The sequence below is a fragment of the Petaurus breviceps genome, unplaced genomic scaffold, assembly GCF_028583685.1.
Source record: "Petaurus breviceps papuanus isolate PSGF00001 unplaced genomic scaffold, PetGlider_PUasm1.0 175, whole genome shotgun sequence".
NCBI classification, from domain to species: Eukaryota; Metazoa; Chordata; class Mammalia; order Diprotodontia; family Petauridae; genus Petaurus; species Petaurus breviceps.
In genome coordinates, this window is record NW_027185764.1 from 28051178 (window position 1) to 28072270 (window position 21093).

The 21093-nt window shown below is 33.1% G+C and overlaps 1 protein-coding gene across 4 annotated transcripts in view; it reads right to left on the bottom strand.

Moving 5' to 3' along the window:
- The window catches only part of FCHO2 (FCH and mu domain containing endocytic adaptor 2), a 147834-nt gene that overhangs the window by 15596 nt on the left and 111145 nt on the right, over positions 1-21093 (bottom strand). For 3 of the 4 annotated variants that reach the window (XM_069084970.1, XM_069084969.1, XM_069084971.1), the window contains 4 exons: positions 18172-18214; positions 15105-15187; positions 8370-8473; positions 1678-1807 (listed from right to left, as the gene is read on the bottom strand). In XM_069084970.1, coding sequence (XP_068941071.1) covers positions 1678-1807; positions 8370-8473; positions 15105-15187; positions 18172-18214 — 360 coding nt within the window. Of the gene's footprint in view, positions 1-1677; positions 1808-8369; positions 8474-11017; positions 11522-12877; positions 12899-15104; positions 15188-18171; positions 18215-21093 lie in introns of all 4 variants that reach the window. The other variant, XM_069084972.1, reaches the window with a different exon arrangement.

Below are 21093 nucleotides of genomic sequence, written 5' to 3' on the forward strand. Positions count from 1 at the left end.
CATTACAAAAAGGTGTTGAAATAGAAATTCTGATGAAATTGTTAAAATATAAAATCATCAATATGTCAAATGTTCATCATAATTTTAAGGAAAAGGAAAGAGCTTATATTTAAGTTACACACTAAGTCAAAACTTTTTGTAATTTAGATGCCAAATTTCAATGGATCCTGGAACATCAACAAAACATTATTAACATAAAATTGAGGTTATTAAACTTCAGAATTATACATTATTTCTATGACACCACACATTGCTGGAAAAGGAATGGTTAGGCCACAAAGTACGAGTATTTTAAGTATACTTTAGGATAATTAGTTAACATGTAATTTTTTTTTCTGGTACAATACCTGATGATGTCTCAGACTGCTTTTCAATTTCAGAGAGAATTCCAATGAAATTATCATCTTCTACCATATTTAAATAAAACAAAATATTGCAGGAAAGCAAAATAATTTCAAGGGCAAAAGGAATCAAAATTTAAAATCTATACTGAAATGATTGCTCAGCAAGAGGTTCTACTTTTTAAACCTAACAAGAATTTCTGACTCAAAAAATATATATAAAGCTGCCTACCTTCATCATTGTTACCCATCTCCTATTGCTCACCTTTTCCCTAATTATTTACAAAATCAAGTGCTTACAGATTTTCACCATGTTGCTCTATTTCCATGAAAAAAACTAATTAAAACATAATGGAAATATAATTCTATAAAAACCTATCTTTTAAAATGAAAATCATTTTAAAAAAGGATACCCTATTAATCTACATTAAGATACAAATGTCTAAAACTTGGGAAAATCCCTATGCTTTTATATATACCAAATTTAGGAAGCATATACACATACTTCCCACAGATATAAAACTATACATACTTTTTAGGAAATAATTTTATATTTTTGCTTGTATTACCGTGTTTCCCCGATAATAAGACCTATCCCAAAAATAAGCCCTCCCCTTACTGTGTAAGATTCCTCTAAAATAAGCCCTCCCCCGAAAATAAGCCCTATTGAGATTGCTACTGTAGTGAAGGTGATCCTCTGCGCTACACGCTACATTACGGTACCCTCTGTATGCACCGTTCCCCTCCCCCGTGAAACGCACGCCACGCTCCGAGCTGCATCCAATCAGAGCTGCAGCAGTGAGCACGTCATCCTGTTCTTTATTGAATTCATTATTGAATAAAGGTACATTTTTTTGTTCACATTTACCTGTTTATTAAAATTGCTGTCAATGTTCATTAAAATAAGCCCTCCCCTGAAAATAAGCCCTCTGGTGTTTTTCTGTCCAAAAAAATTAATAAGACAGTGTCTTATTATCGGGGAAACACGGTATATTTTCTCAGGCTAATCATGAAATTTCAATGTTTTACCTCCATTTACTATTGTACAATATGAATGGGATTTTTTTCCGCCTAAACACTCACATTTAAATAAAAGTCTAGCCAGGCAGATATATCAGATATGATGATGGATTAACAATGAAAAGCAAATTTTTTGGATAAAAACTTCTACTTCAAAACACCTGAATTTCAACAAATTAAGTCTTGATTACATTTTAGCTACTAAAATTTCAGACTCAGATGAGAAACTATTTAAAAGACTTTAAAATTTATATATATTTTTTTTAAGTAAGAGAAGATGCAACAAATCACTTGCCTTGATCTCTGAGTTACTTACCTATTGTGGGTGTATTGGCTGCACTCAGTGAAGCAGATGAGGATATGGAGGAGGTGCTCTCGGCCCGTGCTAGAGGGGCTGCAGGAGGCGGACTGGTGTTAGAAGTCACCGGTGGGCTAAATGGTCTGGGCTTCAAAACAAAATATTAAATGTCAAAACACTAAAACCTATGTTTAAACTTTACAAAATATTAAATCACATTAAAGACTGTATTATTGGACCTGCTTAACAACTCTACTATGGTAAGAACACATTTTCCCCCCTTACTTGTATGTTTTAAATACAAAGAACATGGCTTATTACACAGATGCAGATGAGCCCTGGGCCCAACTATGTTCCCTCTATACAACATGTTAAAAAGGTCTGATTAATCTAAAAGGCATCTCTTCAATTGTCCCACCCCCAGTGATGTAGGGATATTTCTGTTACCGGTGCTTTTATTATATTTTATTTTCTTGGTAATAAAATGGTCTTTTTCTATAATACTCCAATACTCCAATGAGTCCATGACCTCATCAACATGAGAGATAGTTCACATTCCCTCAATACAGATAACTCAAACACATCTTCCCATACTGGGAGATTTTCATATACATCCTCCCATAAATTCACCACAGGAGTCCATCCAATGCTACCTGCCTTACTTGAGGTTCTCTTGATACTTCATGAATATCAATCCACTGGTTGTCCTCCACTCTATGTGACTGGTTCATCTTTTTTTTCCCTCCAATTATCACCCACCATGTATCTTTCCACTGTCTTCTGGTAGTCCTCCAATTCTTCAAAGAATATTCCATCACTCAAAACCAAATATCAGTGGAAAAACATTGGTATTTAAAAAGATTAGCCTTTGTTTCAAGGTGAAGTTTGGGAGTCAATAAAAGGACCGTATAATTTCCCAAAGGTAATCCAGCCTACTTTTCCTCCTCTTTAATTCTGGGTCAAGTTCATTATCAATTTGTAGTGTCTGTCCAAGATACATGTACTGAGGGGTGAATTCTATAGAATGTCCATTAAACTACATATATAATAGTCTGGATAACAAACTTTAATCCATCCAGCAATCCAAGAAACGAGGACCTATATAGGCATCTTGTTTTCTACCCTTCCAATGCCCTATTTTTCTTCCCACCTAATATAGTCATTCTCTGAACCTGACTTCCAGAGGCCATGACCTCAATCTCTAGGGGAGTCAATCCATATATCAGTCCTGTACCAACTGGTTGGTAACTGCTAAATAACCTAATCCACTACATACAGTTAGCTTCAAATCATATTTTATATTCCATCAAGGAACCTATCAAAAAACTAGGGTCCACATGGGCATTTTGCTGCCTGCCCTGTCACTGGTCAAGTGTCTTTCTTTTCTACCTCTGGCCCTGTAGTGATTGAAATTAAGGTAAACTAAGAGACATAGTTCCAAGCATGATTCAATTTATCAATTAGGCTAACGGTAAACAATAAATTAATTCAATGGCCTCTCTTGATCACCAAAGACCTTGAAGGAGGGGTAACAGGGTTTTTTACGACAATAAACAAGATGACTGAGCAAAATTTTGAGCAACATAGGTGTTTCTTCTTCTGACTGGCTACCAATGAGATAGAAATGAGATTATGCCATTTGGACCTCCCCTTCTGAAACCCCCTTAACCACAGTCAAAATATGATTCAAGTCAAAACGTCACAAAACAAAGGCTCTAATATGGGAGTAATCTTCAGGCCATAGGAGTTGGTGTAGTAATTTAAATTAATGAGATTTGGAATTACTCAAATAAAGTGGCTAATATGTCCATATCTTTTGACCTAGAGAATCTACTGTTAAGCATATATACCACTCTCATCCCAATAATGAGGTCAGTGATAAAAAAGAAAGGCCCTATATACAGAAAAATATTTATAGCAACACTTTCTGTGGTAGCAAAAAAGTAGAAACAAAGTAGCTGTCCATCAACTGGGAAAATGGCTAAGCAAACTGTGGTACATTAATGTAATGGAATATTGCTGTGCTTTAAGAAATGTCAAATATGATGAATGCAAAGCATGGAAAGACTTACACAAATGGATGCAAAGTTAAGTAGGGAGACCTAGGAAAATGATATATACAATGACTATAACATTATAAAGAGGAAATCTAGGCAATGTTAAAAAAAAAAAAAGCAATGAAAATCTATTTTAAAATTTATGTTTCATTTTTTTGTGATACTATTTGGTGCTTGTTATTTTCTCTATCTCCCAATTCTCTTGTAAAAGAAAATATTCACTCTATAGGTCTAAGACTTCTATGTAGTTTTAAGCCTTTAACCTCTATCATTCCTAATTGCTGTACCACATTTTCCAACATATTTTCTACTATTCTTTCCTATGCTCACCTTTCACTGAAGCCCATGAATATGAAACTATGTGCTGGTTTAAGTTGAAGGTTTTATCAAGTTCTTTGTAGAATATCTCTGCTGATTCCATAGGGTTTTCTAAGTACAGTATCATTCATCAGCAAATAGGAATACTTTTGTCTCTTGTGTGCCAAAGTTGTCTTGGATTTTTTTTCTTCTGTCCTACCACTAGAGCTGGCAGTTCCAGAACTTCTGTAGTGGGAAATGGCCCACCCTTGTTTACTCCTTTTTAAACTGAGTAAATGTCTAGTGTTTATCCATTTTGAACAGTGCTAGGTCTTGGTTTCAAATTCATGCTTGTGATCATATTAATGAAGGGAGCTTCCATACTGTGCTTTTTAGAGTAAAAAAATCAGTATTGTATTTTGTCACAGGATTTTTCTGCATCTATTGAAATAATCATGTGGCTTTTGCAATCTTTGCTGTGCATAAGAGCATACTTTTCCCTTAATGTCAATGATACCTGTATCCCTGATAAAAATTCAATTTGGTCACAGTGAATCATTTATATATATATATATATATACATATATATATATATATTTCTATTATTGCCTTTTTTTAAGTTCAGTTTATAATTTAGCTCAGTTTATAATTCTTTCTCTAATTTCTCTCTCTCTTCTTTGACTATCATGACCATAGTTAGCTCATAAAATTAATCTATAGAGTAGTTTCTGCTTGTTTTTCTTAGAACAGTTTTTATGCCATAGGTACTATTTGCTTTTTAAAATCACTTTTTAAAATCCACCTAGCCTTGGGTTGTTTTTTTTTCCCCTTTGGCAATTCATTTGGGGCCTGCTTTATTTCTTCTTTTGATAATGAATTATACTTGTCAGTTTCTGTATATTTTTATAAATGTTTATCAATTTCCTTTAATTTCTCGGTTTTGTTGGAACAGATTTTTTGTATTGGAGTCTTTAATGTGAATTCACCTTTTTTTAAAAAAATATTTCAGTGATTTTCTTCTTTTTCTTGATCAGATTGGCTAATGGTTTATTGATTATCAGTTTTCAAAGAAACAAACACCCAAAATGGCTCTTAGTTTCAGTCATCAGTTCCAAAGGTTCTTTTATTTTCAAGTTTCTCTTTCTCCTTTTTCTTTTTATATACTTTTTTTAGGGTTGCCAACTTGTTTAATTTCTATTCTTTTTAATATATATTTAGTTAACTTTTTTTCTTTTTCTGTCCTTTTAATGTAAATTTTCATAAATACACATTTTACTTTCAGGACTGCTTTGTTTTTCTCTCTAAGTTTTGGTATGTTTCATTGTTATCACTTCTAACACAGTAATTTAAAAGATTAATAAGTCTTTGAATCAATCATTATTTAGGAGATGATTATTTAGTTCCCTTTTAGGTCTGTTATATTTTGCTCCTATTTCCTTTTTAATTAGTAATCCTATAATTTTACTGCATTAAGATGTGTTTACAATATCTGCCTTTTTACCCTTGTTTATAATTTCTTTATACCCTAGCACATGATAAATTTTTGTGAAGGTACCGCAGGATGCTCAGAAAAACACACACACAGAAATATTTAAATTTATGTCACCTTTGGTGAGTGAAATCTAACCTATACAACAATTAATATAGCTCAATTTTCTTCTTGCATAAAATTTCTCCACTTCTCATCTTCTGCACCTAATACAAGTATAAGCTATGATTATTTTCATGGTAGGATTTTCTGCACATACTTCTCATGAGAAATGCAACTCAAGATGACCAAATGTTTAAGAAAAAGACATGTCGGTGCCTGTGGATACATGATAAAACCAATTCTGCCAACTTCTTTCATTGCCTCTCCAAATAATACATTCATAAGTGGCTAGCTTATTGGAAATGATCTCTCCATACTTAGTTAGGCTGGTCTTTATAAAGAAGTCTGTTTTTAAAACCAAACTCAAAGCCTATTCAGAATGCTAGAAAGCTGTCAGAATTAGCAATGATGGTATAGCCTTCAAAAACCAAGATTACTTCCATGTCACAGTAAGGCATTAGAGTAGAACTTTGTTAAAGTGTCTCTCTCCTCCTCTAGATGAAGAGTGAGAGCTTCTTCTGGGGAGCTATAACATTCAGAGAAAGGAGGACTGATTCAGTAACTCTACCTTCAACTGACCCACCTGAGTCCAAGAAACAATCTACTTTAATGCATTTGATTTTTATTACGTAAACTTGAGGCTTTGTTTATATACTTATAAAAGTTTACATGGAATAAAGTTCAGTGCTCCATATAGTAAAAAGTAAGCTATCAAGAACTTTCATGGGAATGTATCACTATGGCTCTCTCATTTCACTAGTTAGCTGTAGGTTGACTCTATACATCTCAATATTCAAAAATAAATTTTAAAGACTATTTAAAAGTTTTAATATATTTGTCCCTGCTGTCTTATACAGAGTCCCCTGAAGAAAGACTTTACTGGCAACTCAGTCATCACAATGAACATTGCTTACTGTCACATATGGACAACAGAGCATCTACAGATGGTATAAGACAAATAGCTGACCCTTGGTAAGTGCTTTACTTTAACAAGTTCTTGGTATCAGCTCGTTTATGCCTTTTTCACAATATGCATATAACATGGCTGCTTTTGTGCAATATTGATGAATCAAAAGCCAAATCTTCTTGGTTTTCAGTATCCTCTTCACAACTGCCAGTAGTGTCTTGGATAAAGCCACTAAGTCAAAGAACATAATGTAAGATCTCTGAGCCACCAAAAAAGTAGATTAAAGAGTACCGCTCTGTGAGTCTGATTGCATTCTTCTATCTTCCTTGCATTAAATCTGCTGATTACAGGTGAAGATTGAGTATCAGCTCACTATCTTTTTAAAAAATTATTGTTATTTGATATTTCCCCATTACGTGTAAACAAAATTAATCATTTTTCAAAATTTATCTATCATCTTGCATTTGTTTAATTTTTCCATGTCTGTAACAAGACTTAAGAAGTCAAGTCTTATATCTTTATAGTGATTTTGCAACTGTTCCCTATCTCCATACTGACAATAGGCAATACTGAGTACTTTCTTTAAGAAAGACGTTGGTAATAACCCTTCACAAGTGTACTTTTTGCTTTGTTTGCTCTTCACCACTCAGCAGTTTTCTAAATGAGCTCCTTTGATGGCTGGAGTGCTTCTGTGAAAGACGGGGCTCATGAAGCAAAAAAATGCCTTTCAACTCATTTTCCTGCCTGGAAAATATTCTCTACCAGTCAAACTGTGTTTCATGGAATGTTGGTTGTTTTTTACAATGGGAACAGTGGTTCTGTGAAAAAACTTCAACCTTAGTAATACCTTTTCTAAGACATATTAAATATGAATACTGTATACTTAACATTCTGTAATTTGCTTAAAAATTTCCCCAACCCAGGGTGGCTAGGTGGCACAGTAAACAGAACACCAGCCCTGGAATCAGGAGGACCCGAGTTCAAATCTGGACTCAGCCACTTAACACTTACTAGCTATGGGACCTTGGGCAAGTCACAACCCCAATTGCCTTGCCTTCCCCCCTCCAAAAAGAAAAAGAAAAGAAAAATTATTTCCCCAACCCTCTATTATCTCACTAGTATTCTATACCCCTCAGCCAAGAATTTTCAAGTTTCACCTGTATCTTCCAAGCCCAAAGGTATTGTAGCCAAATTAATTTGTAAAATGTTGCTTTATGCTATCACGTAGGAATCATCTGTTTTGTTGAGATTCCCAACATAAAGTTGTGTTGTTTTTTTTTCTTTCTTAATGAAAAATATCTACTTGTGTATCTGGTTTAGGGATAACATTTAAGATACCAGATCTCAAAGTCCAAACTACACACAATATATCCTCATCTCAAAGGCAATCTATTTACAGGGATTAGTGTAACAGCTTCTGTGGGGAATCTAAATACTAAAGAAAAGTTTTTCATGCTTCTTATTTTAAAGAGTTTCATTATCCTTAGATTTCCCTAATTCCTAAAAGAAGAATACCAAACATTTAAGTTAAATAAGTGGGCACTCCTCAGATGACAGATTTAGCATTCAGAACCACAGAATCATAGCATATTACATTTGAAAGGGATCTTAACCATCCTATAGTTCTATCCTTTTCAAGTTAAATGAAATGATTTGCCCAGTATTATTCAGCTAATAAGTGGCAGAACAGGGACTAGATTGCTACAATCACAATTCATTGATCTTTCAACTGTATTATCATTAATTCAGGTACATTTGTCCACTTAAAGTACTTATAGTTGTTCAGTTACATGTTAACAAAGAAAAATAGTGTCTTAAATCAAAATAGTACTAGAATTTAAAAAAATTAAATACATACTATTTCATTAATCCCACTGAGCTTGCCCGAAGTAAGCTTTGGTCTGGAAGTAGGTCTTGGAGGTGGGACAATGGTACCTGCTGAAAGAGGAGTTGTAGGCCTGGCTAGTGAGGAAAAAGAGAATTTGAAGAAAATAATTAGTAATTAGAAAGATCTGAGCTTATTCTATCACAATGGAAAAGTGGAAAAAAATGTAATAATTGCTTTTAAAAGTTCTATTTTCCAAATACTTCACAAAATAAATTTAAATTCTGATTGTCACTATGATTAAAAAATCTATCAGATGTAGTTTCCAAAACATTGCTAATATTATTGAGGAAATTAATATCCTAATCCATAATGTGACTGAAATGTAATTTCCACTATTATTAAACCTATGAAATTGGAGAAAAATAAATATAACACTAAAAAATCAGCCTTCAATTTCTCCCCTCTGCACTTGCTTTGCACGGAATTGTTGTAGGATAAAAAAAAGTCTTAAATCTAAACACAATACCTTAGACCTAGTGACTGGAGCTACAAGCACAATACTTACCCAAACCAAATAGTAATTTAACTCACAATTCAAAATTATATTTGTGTATACAGATAAAAAGCATTAGAACCTATATTTGATTACTATTTGATTACTATAAGTCTTACAAATTAATACAAGTTAAATCATTTTAAAATTCAAATAAAAACAATATAATGTTCATATTTTCCCCAGAACTATCTGTTGACTCCTAATTATTTAGATTTTTCTTCTAATTAAAAATAACTTATAGACCTGAATATTTTCTGTGAGAATATACTGTTATTTCCATTTGAACTATAATTGGTTCTTTCCCACAGAAGGAAATTACTGAGTGATATTCAGGTACATCATCATGAAGAAGCCACAAATTAACTAGTGTAAAAATTATTGGGAGAATGAAGTGTGAGAGCAGAAATGCACATACTCATCATTACAAGTAAAGGAATTATTTGATAACTTAAAGTTTTCTCTCATGGGTCGGGGGTCCTAAAAATCTTAGTGTAGTGAAAGCTGCACTAGTACTTATGGGACACCCTGTATTTCTTCACATATATCTACTTAGTATAGGCTTTGCTTCTCATTTGTTCTCTCTCTCTCCCTCCCTTCTTCTCTCTTTTGATATATCTCTATCGACAGATATATCTAGAGAGATGCGTATATGTGTGTATGTATGTAGAAATACTGAAGTATGTTCAGCATATATGTGTATATATAAGAGTAAGAGATATGAATATGAATAAATCGTATATGTAAAAAGACAGGAAATTTAGCAGAGAGCTCCAGACCACTTTAAAAAAAGGTCACAGGATAGGCAACCACAAAAGGAAACATGGAGGAAGTACTGGTTAATGGACTGGAAAAAAGACACTAAGAACTAAAGATTAATTGGGGATAGACAGATACATAGATATTTTAAAATATTAAGACAACATGATGGGTAAAGAAAACAAAGGTAGGAGGGAAGGGAGCTTCAGTAAATAAGATAAGGTCATTGGTTTTGGTGGTGCAGTGAGAAAGACAAATCTCCAGATTTGGGGAGAGACTAAGTTCTATCAAGGGGGAAAAAAAAGAAAAAGGAATGAGAAGAAATAAGAGCTTCAGAGATATAGCTTAAGCTATAAGAAAAATCATGTCTTCAATCAAAACAATGCTAGAATTTTAAAACATTAATTCGTACTATTTCACTTATCCCACTGAGCTTGCCTGAAGTAAGCTATGGTCTGGAAGTAGGAAACAAACCAGTCTAAATCCTACTATTACTGTTTGCTTTTCATTATACCCATAATTCTCATGTTGTCACTTGTATGAACTTTAAGCCACAAGTCAAAAGGTAAGTGAGCACAAGTCGAGATCTAGACCTACAGAACCGCAAACAACCAGATCTTGGAATGTGGAAAAGGGGCCACACTATTCAAATTTTCACTCTATTCTTTCTTTGGGCTGGAATCAATTGCCCTATTTTAAAGATAATTATAATTTTGAATGTGAATTCAAATAATATTACCACTTCATGGGATTACTTGTTCTCATTAATTAGGAAGAACCTAGTTGTGAACACATGATCATTTTAAAAGTCTTATACAGCATCTTGCTCTCCCAAACCACCCTTAGATCTGTGAAGCTTTTGGTTATTTTAAACTTGAGGGACAACTCAGAACTAAGTAGTCATGTACAGGAAGCCACTGACTACCTCTCTTTCTTTAACTTAATTCTAATTTATAAAATAGATTCTGGGCTAACTCGGAATGATAAAAACAATTTCTGCTCCCATAAGCCCCCAATTGTCTTTATTTGGGGAGGCAGGAAGGGGTTGTTTATGCACCAAGATAAGTACTATATATTTTAAATGCCATGTGGCCATTGCTTCTAAAAGGACACCACTGGTATAAAGGGTTTCTTCAATAGATTATTACAGTGAGGAAGCTGTATTAGTCCCTATAAGAAAGCCCTGATTTACTGTTTTTAAAATGTTGATTATTTGGGGGGAGGGGGAAAGGGAGGAGGTTCCAGAGAAGTGAGTAGCATTAGTAGTCAGTAATAAACAAGAACAGGAGATATGGCAATGTCAGCCTAAACCAGTCCTGACATTAGTTCTTCGCTATGTGCAATGTACAATGCATGCTTGCCATACCATCAGATATCTGGGCAAAGGCAGAGACTACACTAGAGTCCAGAGGTACTGAAGATGATGTGGAAGATTTGTCAGCAGCACCCTCAGTCTCTTCAGCCAGTAAGACTTCAGGATATCGAACATTATAGCCATGGTTACTTTGATCCTCAGAGGTATAGTTGTTGGAAGATGTCCCAGGCAAAGTATCAGGGAACTTGAAGAGATTTTCAATTTTACAATGCAATCTTTGGAATGCCTTCTGGTCTGCATTTGTGTGTTTAACTGTAACAAGTTCATCAGTAAAGGAAATCCACTGACTTTGTGACCATGATGCAAAAGAAAAGACATCTGTGCTTTCTGATGAGGCTGTTACATAAGGGTGGCACAGTGAGTTAACAGTAAAGTCTGGTGATGGGCTCCTGGCCCCAGAATCTGACTCACTTCCAAGTAAAGATTCAGCTATTATACACCCAGGCAAATCAATGGGAAAGGAAGAGGAGTTCCTATTCTGTTCTTTAAGGATAGCTGAAGGAGAAGAAAAAGATTGAAAACTAAAAGCAACAGAAAAATTCTAAAACTTGTATTTTTAATCTACATAATAAACAGCTACATTGTTTTTAATGTTCTTATATGACTTGAAGTGCCAACAAATATACATTGCATATAAACACTTGCTAATAAACACATATTAAGTTTGGAAAATAAAACAATGTTAAAATATATTTTTAAATTTATGCATGTACAAAGAAGATTCCCTTAAGAAACATAACTTGCAGGGGAGGCTAGGTGGCACAGTGAGTCAAGCACCAGCCCTGGAGTCAGGAGGACCTGAGTTCAAATCCAGCCTCAGACACTTAACACAAAAAATAGCCATGTGACCTTGCACAAGTCACTTAACCTCAACTGCCCCCCAAAAAGCAAAAAAAAAAAAAACAAAAAAACCCTATAACTCACTAAAATATTTTCTTTTCTTTCCCCCCCACCCAAGTTCAGTGCAACAATTATCACGGAGCAGACCAAATCTAATAGTCAGGAGATAGTACTAGGTTCATCTGACTGCCAATAATGTTATTAACAGATTTGTAAGGAAACTATATTCTTTAAATATACCTCAATGGAAATTATAACAAAGAAAAAAGTGACCAAATTTTCTAGAAGATGACTTATAGCACCTTTGCATGGTACCAGGCCAGGCCTCCATAGGCAGGGCAGATAAAGTGGAGAAGATGCTACCCAGAAATGCCTTCCCCACCCAGACTCAAGCAAATCTCTTCTCTTCTAAGGGATCTGTAAAATGAGGGGATTAAATTAAGTAGTCCTTAAGGTCCCTTCTAACTCCAAATCTCCAAACATATGACTTCCTAACAGTGCCTGATCTCCTGCTATTAAGATATTTATTCCTTTAGGGTTTTGGAGAAATTAATAGACACAAGTGATTTAGGGTGAATGACACTGTTTTACTTCTTGACAACTAAGGTCAGAACAATAAAAGGACTTTGATGGGCAGAGGAGATAATGGTACAGTATGAAACACTGTTAGGAGAAACAAGACAACTTTGTCTATTTTTCTAAGCTGCATGATAGAAACTATTCAATACAATCCTAGGATAACGTAATATAATTTGGTAAGTGATTTATTTCAAATTCAAAGGTAGATTCAAATGATAGTTTAATAGAATAGGATAAATTGTCAAGTTATCTTAATAACTTTTAGCAAAAGATGTGTTGTAATGCTGTTATGCAGACAGTACTGGAGGATTGGTTTCTTTTATGCATAATGAAGAACTCTGAATAAGTTAAAAAAAAGCTTAAATAATGGCTTTGATAAATATTTCAAATAAGAAATGATTATCAAATGACTACTAGATGAAAAAGTTTTACCTGAGGTAAAGGTGAAACACTCTTTGGATAGGAGGCAAGAGAAAGAAAAAAAAAGACTTTGAGGTAGGGAAGAAATGCATAGATCATACTAAAAAGAAACAAGCATGAAACAAAGCATAGACTTAAAAAATATTTTCTCTGGGATACTAATTTGAAATTTTTCTTTTGTGATGTCTAAGTAAACAGTTAGTAAAAAAAAAAAAAGACACTAATACCTATACTGGAAAAAAAAAATTCAGAACTCTCTCCATCCAAAAAAATAACTCCACTTAAAATTTTTGCAAAAACAAAAACAAAAATCCCCAAACAAAAAAACAAAGCACAACTCTGAATAAACCTTTATTATTCTTGTACTGTTCTTTTCCAACATTTTTGTCCAATCAGATCAAAAAACGATCCAATTTAAATATTTAACAAGGTTGGTCAATCAACAAAGTTGTAATACTTGAGCTAGAAAACTTATGTAGAAAAAATATTTTTCAGTAACCAAACTACTTCAAATATTGAAAAGTAACCTCATAAATTTGTAAGTATTTAATGTATTTTAACAGTGTATATTTTTTCCAAGAATTACCTACTCATCTCTCTCAAAAAAAGTTAGGCTTAAGGTTGATTAAAATTTTTTGCAGTCTTAAATCACAATTGCAGAGTTAGAAAATCCCTTAGAGATCATCCAGTCCGACGTCTTCATTTTACAGATAAAGAGACTGAAGCTCGGCAGGATTAAGAGATTTTCTTAGGGTCACATAGCTTGTTATTGACAAAACTCAAGACTAGAACCTCTGTCTAGATCTTGTACTATATTACAAAAAATTAGGGAAAAAGAATGACTGAATTAGAAATACTGATATTCATCTCATCATTAAAGTGAAAACATTAAGACATTAAGGCTTCTTCTTTCAGTAGTTTCTAAGCTACTATTTAGTTCTAAATAGTGTATCACCATTCTGGAATTCCATATCAGTAAATAAACAAAACTTTTGTATCCAATATAAATAAATAATATATAATCATATTATACATAATATATAATAAAAGTATATAACATATAATAAAAATAAATAATACAATAAAAACTTTTATATCCAAATAAGATGTTCTGAAAAAGCTGTCAACAACTTGCATATGCCTTTGGTAACTGGTACAAAAACATTTTTAAGAAAAACACAAAGATAATTCTATTTTATTATTGTCAAAATTAAAACTAAAAAGTAGTTAGAATTTTTAGCAAGCTTCAAATTTCATGAACAATCTCTTCATCTTGACAGAAGTGATTAAAATTAATTTTTTTCAAAATTGCTTCCTATCTAGAACTACTCTGCCAATGAAATTAAACTTTTTCCCAAATAATTCCATGGTTACCTTTAGAACAATAATACATACATATCCATGAACTTCAGAAATTATTTTTTTAAACTGTCATAGGGAGGATCTGCCAGAGTATATAAAAATGTTGGCACTCTTCCTTCTCAAAAAATATGATGCATAATCAAAGTATGGGTTATAAACAAATATACATATATATAGCTAAATGATATATATTTAATATTTTAATATCCATCATGGTGAGTAGTAGCAATAGATCAAATGACTGCAAATATAAAAAACAGTATACTTACCTAGATGTTAACAAAATGGTACTACTCTCAAAGAGGAATTCTTTTCCCAAGCATAAGTCCTCTAAATTTCCTTAATGGATTTTCTTCAATACCTACACTTTGCTCAAAATTCCTTTTTTGTCCATGAAATATTCCCAAGTAACTATACTTCTTCATGCACATTTCCTTCTCTCAGTGATAGCATTTACTGACAATAATGTCTACTTGGTAATTAATCATACCGCCTTAGGATACAGCTTTAATATTGCATGTCTTTCACTTCTTCTTATTCCCCCCCACAATATTAACACAGTTGGTGTATAATAAGTGGTAACTGATTAAATCAAATAACTTTTAGTTATTAAAGTTATAGGAATATTGGAAATAAACACAAAGATCATTTAAAAATGAATAATATAATTTCTATTTGACAAAAATTTAAACTTTTTGACTCATACAAACTTTTAGCACAACACACTACACCACGGAATCCAAGTATCAGTATCATTCTTATTACTAAACTTAAATGAGATGGTACATAGCATGTACAAACTTATAAATTCTATTAACAATTTAATGCAAAAAAGTATTAGTTAATGCAATTTCTCATAAAAAACTCTGTTTTTTACCTGATGTCAATTGTGTTACATTAGATGCATCAAGAGATGGTCCAAACAATGGGTCCCATGCAAGTAAGTCACTGTTCCCCTTCCTAATATAACATTCCAAAAGCAAAAGATTAAACACCAAATATGTTTAAGCAGCATAAAAGACCAAATCACTTGTATCTGATTTATACTAGGATTCATGAATGATCAAAGATACCTAATTAAAACAAAATCTAATATTTCATAAATGTTCAGTTTAAAATGGTTCCCTATTTTTGAACAATGCTGTAAACTTCCAATGCCCTAAAAACAAATCAACTAAAGAACACCTAAATGCAAAGTATAAGCAATTCGTTCTGGATTTTTTTAATGTTCAGATTGTCTTCTTCCCTTGTATCAAGTGAGAAATTTACAAAGTTAGTTTTCTTTTAGGGTTAAGAATCAGATACAGAAGAAAACCAGTGATACCTTCTCTCAAGGAAAAGGATTTCAAAGTAAAAATGTTTATTTCTGGAAGGAAGCAAAACATCATCTTAAAAACACAACTCACTAAAAGGGGCTGCAACTACATTAGGCAAACAAAGTTATAATTAGCACTGGTATGTCTGCCCCATCTGTGTTGAGGTACTATTCCAAAATCAAACTGGAACTTTCACCATCCAGAAAGGCTTTAATATCCTAAAACAATTCCAAGAGAAAAATATACTATTGTATTCCAAAGAATTAGCAGTCCTTAGCCTGAATAAGAGAAGGGACTGATGATTTGACATTCATTGAGAAGGCAAATTTTAAAAAAGCAAATAAAAACAACACATTTTAAAATTATTATTTATATATATTTTTCAGTACCATTTACCTTCCTCAAAGAGCTAATTTGTCATCTTATTTACCTTTATAAAATTTTCAAAAAGTGAGTAAATCAGACTAAGATAAGCCTAGTTCTAAGATGAAGAAAAAGCAAGCAGTCAAGGCAGTTATCACTGTGGAAATGCTTCCTGAGGTCACTGGAAGCATTGTGAGAATACAAACCCCACAAAGAGGGTTCAAAACCATCTTGACCCAGCACATCAGTAATGAGATTAAGAGGTGCTTCACCAAGAAGAGGCCTTTATCAAGTACTTTTAGAAGGATGCAGGATTGGCAGCATGATGAAGGCAAGAAAGAGCTAGACTCAAAGAGTTCAACAGAATGAAGAAATGGTCAAGTTAACTGGGTCATTGACTATACCCAGATTTTTCTAGTTCCTCTGAAGCAGAAAAGTCTAACCTGATGGATAACCAAGTGAATGACAGCAATGTGACTAAGAAACTAGACTGGGTCCAGGAAAAGCTGAAGCAGCAGGTGTCTGTATCCACTGTATTTGGGCAGAATGAGGTGACTAATGTCAATGGAGCGACCAAGGGCAAGAGCTACAAAGGAATCACCAACTGCTGGCAGGTAAAAAAACTGTTTCATAAAATCCACCAAGGCCAGCACAAAGTGGTCCTGCCCATGTGGCATTCTCTGTTGTCCAGAGTGGTCAGAAATGCTACCACTATGGCACTGAGATCAATAAAGCATATCTACAAAATTGGCCAAGCCTACTGGATCAAGGATGATGAACTGATCAAAAACAGTGCATCTACTGATTATGAATGACCTTTCCAACAAAAGCATTAACCCTCTGGGAGGATTTTGCCTACTATGGTAAAGCAAATAGTGACTTTCTCATTACAAAATATTGTGTTGATGGAAGCAAGAAGCATGTCCTCACTCTATGAAAGTCCTTGCTGGTACAGACTAAAGGTTGCAACATGAAGAAGAATAACTTGAAATTCATCAATACTCCCTCTAAATTTGGCCATGACCAAATTGTGAAAGAAAAGAAATCTTTCATGGGACCAAAAAAGGATGTCACCAAAGAAAAGGACATTTAATGTTTGCAGGTCAACTGGGAGCTGGTGGAGTCTCAATAAAACTGGATAAAAAAAAAATCAGTTGATGTCAAAACATGGGGGATTTTAAGAGGTTATACTTGTTCACAAATCTGAAGTTATAACAAAAGAGTTTTGGGGGTAGGTGATGAATGTGGGAGGTGGCACAGGAAGGCCATTACATGATATAGATCAAAAAGCATAAAATATCATGATTTTTGCTGTGAATGAATCTGTGTAGAGAGATGCTATGAATCAGTACTTAGGTACTATTTATCTCTTTAAAGAATTATTTAAAGTCAATAGTCCCTTGAATATAAACTTACATTACAGTTTGCAGAAGTATCCTTTAGTTGCAACTTTAACAAGTAAAATACTTTCTAATTTGATTAGACACATTAAAGTTTTGTAAATAATTCTTCAAAGTAAGCTATTTTAAAACAATGAACAGTTTGTAATTAAAATCAACACTATGCTGTATAGTTTCTGCCTCTGAGGATGCCAATACATTAAAAAAAATCAATCCATTAATGTTCCTAAAACTTCTTTTTTGTTAGATGGAAGAAATGCAAGCAAGGAAATTATACATTTGATGATGAATAAGGAAAGGAGGTCAGGACACAATTTGTAATCATGGCTTTAAGTGGTAACGAGCACTGATTTTCAATATGTATGTTGATCAAACTTTCCTGCTAAGTTGAAATTCACATCATGCCCTCATCTTCTTTTCCTGTTATAATTTTGCTAGACAAGGAAATGATATTCCTTCCTGTTCTTCACAATTCATGAATCACATGGTCCATTGTACAAGGTGACTACCAAAGTTGATAAAAGAAATTAACTTTTGTGAATGAAGCCAACTGAAATGTAGACATTTGTGGTCTCCTAACAGTAAGTGTGAAGTAGTCAAAACTTCAGTAGGGATGAAATAATAATTTTGTGTTCTCTTAAAATGTGAAATAATTTTAAATAGTCAGAAACAGTAACAAAACCATAGCAATGCAAAAACCCTAAGTCCATGGTAGAAAAAGGATGACTGACAGCCAAAAATCAGAAATGAAAGCACAACTGGATAGACAAAGGCAACTATTTTCAAAAGTAACTTTCTACTGAAAAGAACATAATGCAAAAAGGTGATACAAAATGTAAAATATAATTTTAAATAATGAACTTACTCATTGGATGAAGTGGAAAGCTTTGATTTTGTTAACTCTTCACCTAATTAAAAAATTAAAATATTATGACAAAAATCATAATCTAAGCAACAAAATCAGTCAATGCAATGAGAAAAACACAAAATACACACATGCAGATAAGAATGACATTGCATGCACACAAAAACCTAATATTTCTGAAACCACAAGGTACAAATATAATCTGAAAAATTATGAAACAAAAGGAAAATTAAGGTTTCTATATATTTTCTACAAAGTCTAACAACTGAGGAAATCTTAAGGGGGTAAAATATGAGTGTCTGTCAAATAACCTTTCCATTATCTTTACTAGGACATTATTTGTGTCCACTTAGTTATTGTATTCGCTAGTCAAATTCCTCTTATGAGAGAAAATTTGACTCATGGAGTTAAGAGATGGGGAGGAGGGAGGGTTAAAGGAAAATATCAAATAAGAAGAAATTACAAGGGAACTAAATCTTTCATTAATTTTAGTTTTTTAATTAGTAATAAATTGAGCTCTGGCTAAACTTCATTGGCTAGAAATGCTACCACTGTGAACAACTAGTTTCATTCATTTAATAATATTTAACCTTAAACCCAACTAAACAGAAATCTTCATTTAAATATCCTCTAAAGAAAAGTTATTTCTCAATGTCACAAGCACTTTTTCAGGTTAAACGGTAATGGAATTATTTGGGGTCCAGAGGGATAGAAGAGACTTAGATTCTAGTCCTGAGCCATGTTTGTGGTTCTAGGCTTAAGAACTGCCTGTTGTACTAGTAATGATGTCAAATTTCTTCAATCTCTATAAGGCATTTTCTGGCTCTAACATTCTATGGACTGGAGTAGATTACTTAACTATTGAATCTAGTGCTACTAAATTAAAGTAAAATTGTTCTAGCTATGATATTTATGAAATTTAAAATATATTAAAGATGATATTTCAATTCCAAACTTTTTAAAAATTATTCCTGAGTTCTCAAAAGTTTAGGGTTTGAGTTTTGTTGGGGCTTTTTTTGGGGGGCATAGGGATTAGAGCAGGGAATAATTTATGTGGGCACCAAGAAAAAGCTATGTAAAAATCTGTACACCCACAAACTTTATTAACTACTGTGTTTCTAGCAGTATCTGGTAAATTTAGAGGAAAGGAGAAGGAATTTCGGCAGAAGAGTCTCAGCACTGTTATCTTCACAAAAATCTTCCTTGGATTTACCATCAGACTAATAGGAATAAGATCACAGAGCTTTCCTGTGCCCTCTAGTGGAATCTTCCAAATATATAATGCTGCTAAAAGTCAATAGCTAAAATGAATATTGACTTCTTTAATAAGATTCACTTCTTAAATTTGTAAAGAAATATAAAAATATAAACTTGATTCTTCCTAATATATAAGATAACAGGAAAATATGATGAATAAAAATGTTTTTTTTCTAATCAGAGATTGTTATATTCTTTGTATCCTAAACTGTCCCTTAAAGTATTCAGAATATTTACAAAGTTTTAGAAAGGAGAAATAATTCCACTATAAATGGCTACTTACACAAATGTTTATAACAGTGCCTCAAAAAATATTTATGGTATGTCACAATCACTACAGCTAAAATTTATAAAGCTAAAACATGCTGAGTATATTTGACATATCTTGAAGTCATACAAGACACCAATGTCTTTTATCTTTATCATGAATAACATGAAGTTGTATTTTAGCTAATTTTTAAAAATGTATAAGCACTTAATTTCTGCTATAGCTGTGTTTTAGAGTTATAGGAGAATTATTTGAGGTCAAAAGGAATTTAACCTTTCAAACACGCTCAAATTCTACTCTTAATATTTTCTTGCCAGAAAGATATCCTTTAATTAATAAAGCTTTAAGCTACTTCTTCCTAAAAGAAGTAACAGGATACTGTGAGAGCTAAAAGAGTTATTATAAGTCATCTAGTCCATTTTCCGTTTTTAAAGATGAGGTCACAAGATGAGGCCCAAGGCAACACAGATAGTAAACTACAGAGTCAGGATTGGAATCAAGATCTTCTGAATCAAAATTCAGTGGGGGTTTTTTCCCACTATCGTAAAATGCTAAAATACTATAACAATATGGCATCTCTTTTAGCAATACACGCCTTAAGTACAATAGCCCCGGATGCTTCTATGGTCATTAACTATAGCTCATAGATTAAAAACAATGCTATATTAACAATCATGGACATAACTGCAATAGAATGTTAGTGTGCTAAAAGAAATGAGGAATATGAAGAATTCAGAGAAACACGAGAAGACATGAACTGATGCAAAGTGAAACAAGACAATACACACAATATCTACAATAATGTAAATTTAAAGAACAACAACAACAAAAATGCTGTGTCACTGCAATGACCAAGCTTGGCTTCAAGTGAAGAATTAGAAAATGCATCTTCTTTTTTTCACTGCAGAGGTAGAGGACCATGGATATGCAATACTGTATTAACTATCAGATATGACTGAAGTGTTGGTTAGTTTTGCTGAAATGCTTTTCTTTTTCTTTTTTGTTACAAGGAAAGGCTTGAAGGGAAATCATACAAATGAATGTGATGTAACAATAAAAGGTATTCACAAAAATGAGAAAGAATTGAAAATTCAGTCAATGCTATAGGATATGACATGAGAAAGATCACAAAGACTTTAAAGACAAGCCTATGAGAGGAATCCAGACAGGTCTCAAATAGAACTGTTTCTTTACATTACATCACATTTTTTACATTCATGTACAAATGAAATGCATCTTAAACACACCTTTTCATTTCTGGCCCTCCCACACCCAACTCAGAGCAACTTCATGCCCTTGTTCTGCCACACCTGTAAAAGAGGGTGGGCAGGGAACATCAATGCCATGGTGCTAGTCACGTATAACAGTGTGACATTTAATCCTGCTCCCACATAGCT